General features: G+C 38.3%; 1 protein-coding gene across 1 annotated transcript; it reads right to left on the reverse strand.

The window, feature by feature from the left end:
* Nucleotides 1-4,254: 4,254 nt before the first annotated feature.
* Nucleotides 4,255-5,191, reverse strand: LOC126992417 (uncharacterized). Its single transcript, XM_050851154.1, has 2 exons — nt 4,826-5,191; nt 4,255-4,750 (listed from the first exon to the last, which is right to left on the reverse strand). Exons 1-2 carry the CDS (start codon nt 5,003-5,005, stop codon nt 4,478-4,480), a joined length of 453 nt encoding a protein of 150 aa, XP_050707111.1. The 5' UTR covers nt 5,006-5,191; the 3' UTR covers nt 4,255-4,477.
* Between the last annotated feature and the right edge of the window lie 228 nt (nt 5,192-5,419).

Below are 5,419 nucleotides of genomic sequence, written 5' to 3' on the forward strand. Positions count from 1 at the left end.
CACTTTTTTTGCTGACTGGTGCAAATCAAATTTTCTGGAACTAAACGTCAAGAAAACCAAAGAAATGTTAATTAACTGACTATAGAATAAAAAACGTCGCGTACCTGCTCCCATCATAATTGATCCAGAATCAGTAGAGAGGGTGGAACAGTATAAATATTTGGGTTTTGTGATTGACAGTGAATTAAAAGGTAGCGCAAATACCAACATGGTAGTGGAGAAATGTACTCAAGGGCTGCATTTTTTACGCATTTTGAAAAATTTACACGTAGATGAAAAGATGATTAGCCTCTTCCACAGTAGAGTCAATAATAAGTTTTTCTTTAACCACTTGGTTTGGTAGATTAACATCTAGGGAAAAAAATGAGCTTAAAATGATTGTAAGAAAATCGAGGAAGTTAGGTGCAGAAGCAAATTCAACTGACAAGCTTTATCATGAAGGAACAATGAAACAGGTTGACAGAATCATGAAGGATGTAACCCATCCCCTCCACTCCTGCTACACATTCTTTAGGTCCGGCAGAAGGTTAGCTCTGCCCGCTCAACGCACGGACAGATACAAGAAATCGTTTGTATCAAAAAGCATCGTTCTCTTTAATCATTTGAAAACATGATAGTGACTGGGTGATTAATTACTTGTGATGATGTGTGAAAGTGTGATGGGCCCTGTGATTGTGATTGTGCTTTTATGTGCAGCTGTAGAAACATTTCGCATTTTTAGTGATTTTATATTTCTCGTAACCTTACATTTTCAGTAATTTTACATCTTTGTAGTAACTTATTGTAATATGGACCTCTAGCCACAAAGAATTTCAGATTGTATGCATTGCTATGTTGCAAATTGACAATAAAGTTATCTATCTATCTATCTATAACACATAAATGAAGGAAGAAAATGAGCCTCAATAAGCAACTTGAAGCCTTCTTTCCCGTAAGTTTCCAAAGAGTCCTCCTTCCATTGAAGGTGACCTGATTCCTCCACGGGGCACCTGGCAGGCTGCCATACCGCCCACGGCGACGCAAGGAATGAATGGAAGAGTGCATGGTGTTTCAACGCCAAATATTTCCCTCACAACTTTTTCTTACACTGACGTTTACCTGCATTTAAAATAACTCAGATTAACGTAATATTAAATCATCCGTGGAAATATCGCCATACAAATCAAAATTATCTGCCTGATCGCCAGACACTTTCGAATCATTACATCTTTTTATACCGCCAATCCATTTATTAAGATTTACATCCCTTCGAGGCCTCAACGCTAACTCCACCCAGCTGATTACTACCAGATTTCTTTGAAGGGTCCCACAGTTCCCACCTTTATAATATTTGGTACCGTTACTCCAACATAATTATTCATTGCTTTTCATTTTAGATTATATATAATGTCCCTATAGTCGTTGATCCCTAATTCCATAACTAGTTTAACTTTTTCAACTGTTCCATAAATATTGGGTAGCACTTAGTTTAAATTACTGCTTCCTCTTGTGGGTTCGCTAGGGAAAGTTATACTGCACAATTTTTATAGAAAATCCGCCTCATGGTAATCCTAATGGTAATCTCAGTGCGTATTATGTAATCTAAAACATTCGCCCCGCGGTGTCGTGGTTAGCGTCCCTGATTACGAATCTGCGGATTCGAATCAAGGCCAAGGCAGTGGGCGTGCAGACCACCCAGCTGCTCATCCTTACATTCGATATGGTCGATAAATCTGTACCTGGGGAAAAAAGAGGAAGGGAAGCTGTGGTAACCCGGATGTTACACCGACACTGCGTCGGGCTGAGGGTTCTCTCCCACCCCCCTCTTAAAAGCCTAACGGGACGGAAATGAGCACCGCCGCCACGCCCAGCTTTTTTTTAATTTAGGTGCTGCCTGTAGCGCCGGGAGGCTCTCTAGACTCGACTAGAGGGACCTCTTGGACGGCTCCGCCCGATAGTGGCGCAGGCGATTTTTATTTATAGTGGCTGCCATGATATATACTCTTGCTTGGCCCACGCTGCCCCGCGGTGCTCCACATCAAGTCGCTGAAGTTAGGGCTGTTTGAAGATCTAGACAGCGTGTGGGTAATCTTCCGTCATTTGGCGATGGCTTGAAAAATCACGTGTTTTGGTGGGACTCGAACCTAGGTCCATGGCTCACCACATCCGCACGCTGACCACTCGGCCACCGCCTCCCCATAACTATAACCCATAAGCTATTACGTATGCTCCCAACTTCACCTTACCTTCAAATCATACGCACCAAATATACCCATATTTGGATATCACGTTTGTTTTCTGAAATAAGGTGAAACTAATATTGGTGAGAAAGTGGACAAAAAAGTACGGAAATACTGCTCACATGTCCTTTCCATCAAAAGTCTGCACCCACTGATGCAACACTCCCATATGTTTTGTTTGGCTTAGTAATATGAAAATTCGAAGTGAATTTTTGAGTAACAAAAAGTCACAAAGAAGTGTAATAAAGTCCTTATTTTAAGTAGCAGCGACGGGCCAAATTTGTGACTTTACCGTGTAGCAGCGACGGGACAAATTTGTGCCATGATATAAACCCCCATAAATAGATGATACATAAACTGATCACAAATGCTTTGTGAAATGGTTTGTGTGAGTGATGGTTTTTTTCTCATTTTTCTCGCTTAGAGGGACCATTAAGAAACATGATCCCTGCTGCTACCGGGTTAAACAAAGTTTGCCCCTCTACTTCAAAGTTTTCTGACTATTTGGTGCCTGATTTAGTGATGACTTGGTGACTTAGTGATACTTTTCATGTCAAAAAGGTTCCCATTATCGCAGGTCTTTTCATCAAAATAGTTATTTCATTCTAGTTCACACCATGACTATTTGAGGATCCTATTTACACAAGGTACCAACCGCTACTTTTAAGAAAGTGAGAAAGACTCAAAGTCTGATGATTTTTTTTAACTGCAATAAGTTTGGACGCCAAGGGGAAGCCCACAGAGTTCATGGGTTGAGCAATCCGATTTATCCTGTTATTACACTTAGGATGAGAAGAAGGGTTCCATAAAGACTTACTCTGAGGCAGGGTTGGCAATGATTAAATCAAATTGATATAATCAAATGATTAAATCATGGATATTTTTACTAAAAAAATCATGATTTTTTATTTATTTTTTATTTTATTTTTTTGACTAAATGTATTCCATAAGTTAAATGATGTGCTCCAAAGATGGTAAAGTAAAACAACATATTCATGTGCAATGATTCATTTATTCTCTTCAAGGTATATACAAAAAAAAATCCCTACATTATTATAAATTTATAAGTAGGAACTGACAACTGAGATGAATTAATCCTTGAAATATGTTTGAGTAGTAAAGTAGGCCTATCCTGGAGAAGAAATATCATATCTATGTTGCCTAATCTATGTATCAATATAATACAAATGGCAAATACTTATGTAAATTAAGGAGATAGAATTTGTTAAAGATGTGTGATTCCTAATTCCTGAATTTAAGTAGCAGAAAATATTTGAAGGATTTTTTAAGCTTTTTTCAACAAAATGTAGTCTTTATTGACTAGGTCCTTACACATGCATCAATCTCCAATTCAGTACCTTAGTTTACTGTACTTAACTATGGAGTTCACCAAGTTCACCAGAGGCTTTCTGTGATGACATTAGGTTATGGTTTTTGTAAATGAAAAACAGTTTTGCAGCCTTTTCTATCCCTAACCTCTTTATAAGCTTAGAATGAATAAGACCAAATGAAGAAAAAATCCTCTCCACTCCAGAACTTGAGGCTGTTGTTGTAAATAATTACCTAACCAAATCAGAAAAATCCTTTTTGTCTCCAACAAGCTCGCCCAAAGAAAGTCACCATGCAACTAGTCCAGCATTAAGTGAATGGGCAGAAAACATGTATGGTTGAAATGGAGGAAGTTTTGCCTTATATGTCATTATAAAATATAGTGCTGAAGGGCAATTTTCATTGATCCAATTCATTCCCATGTTTTTTCCTCCATAGTTAGTTTTTCCCCTCGTACGCTGGATGTAGTATATTTGATAAATAGTGAACAGATGTGAGGGCTAGTTTCATTCGTTTCATGAAATGGTCTTCAATGACAGCACTATCACCTGACCGAACTGATTCCTCTGCAAGCTTATTCTGTAAATCTTTCCACACCTCAGTTGCTTTTCCTATGTCACATCTGTCCCTCTGAACGTTATCAAGTGCTACGGCAATGAGCTTCAGAATTTTCAGCATATCTTCTGCAGATTTTTTATGTATGTGTCCATCACCTTCCTTATAATAACTGGATCCAGTTGGTTTCTTTTTTCACCATCACACACAGATACTAATATTGGCCAGTTGTTTAGGTAACCTTCTAAGCAATCAGACAGTGTATTCCACCGTACGTCTTGAGGCATGATGAGGGCTGAACCTCCAGTGGTTTTGTATGCTGCTGAGGCTGTGTGATTGTTTCGAAAGTACTTAACAATCTTCACAGCATGTTCTTAAATGTTACCAATTTCTAAATCTTTTGCCAACAAATTCAGTATGTGTGCTGAGCAACCATAACTTATTAAGTTATACTCATCATCTTTAAGTAGCTCAGATTTCATTTTTACAACATTAGCAGCATTATCCGTGACAAAACTACATACTTTGCATTTATATTTGTGTTCAGCTGTTTCTATTGAGCTTTTAGCAATCCCTAAGGTAATCCGATGTGTGTGGGTGACCGGATGTGTCAATTGTGTCCAAAAGATAGACTGAGCTTGTGTTTTCTGATTGTGAATAGTAAAGAGGCACATATTACAGGTTCATTGGAAACATTTGTCCATCCATCAAGACTCATGCACAGTTTTACCTTCTAAATCTACTACACTTTTTTCACACTCTTTATCATATACCTTGTCTAACAGTGAACCACCTATTTCTCTCCTACTGGGCAGTTTGTATCCTGGCCTCATTACATTCACCATATATATAAAGGATGCATGCTCAACAATCTTAAAAGGAGACTTTGTTGCATACATCATAGTAGCTACTTTTTCATCTATTTTTTCCTTCTCTTCTTTAGTGGTCTTCACTCCATAGCTCAAAATACTTGTGTTGTGACTTGAAGTTGAAACAGCCTTCTTTAATCTATGTGTAGTAGATGTAGTAGGCCCATCCGAATCTTTTACCAAGCTGTCTGAACCGCTACACTTGAAAGGGAAGGAAGTATGAGTAGGTGCAATGTGTTTTTCAACACCTGAGGCTGACACTTCTAACACAGATGGTGTGGCTGATGTTTGTGTAACTGGTTGTGGGTCTGCAAAGAAGAGCACCATATAATAATTAATTGTACTGTGTAACTGAGTACATGTAAAATAGTGCAATTATTATAATAAAATACTGTAAACTGAGTGAGGTTGTGGGACATGGTGCAAGAAGTAGACCAATTGTCAGAT

This window comes from Eriocheir sinensis, unplaced genomic scaffold, assembly GCF_024679095.1.
Source record: "Eriocheir sinensis breed Jianghai 21 unplaced genomic scaffold, ASM2467909v1 Scaffold457, whole genome shotgun sequence".
NCBI lineage: Eukaryota > Metazoa > Arthropoda > Malacostraca > Decapoda > Varunidae > Eriocheir > Eriocheir sinensis.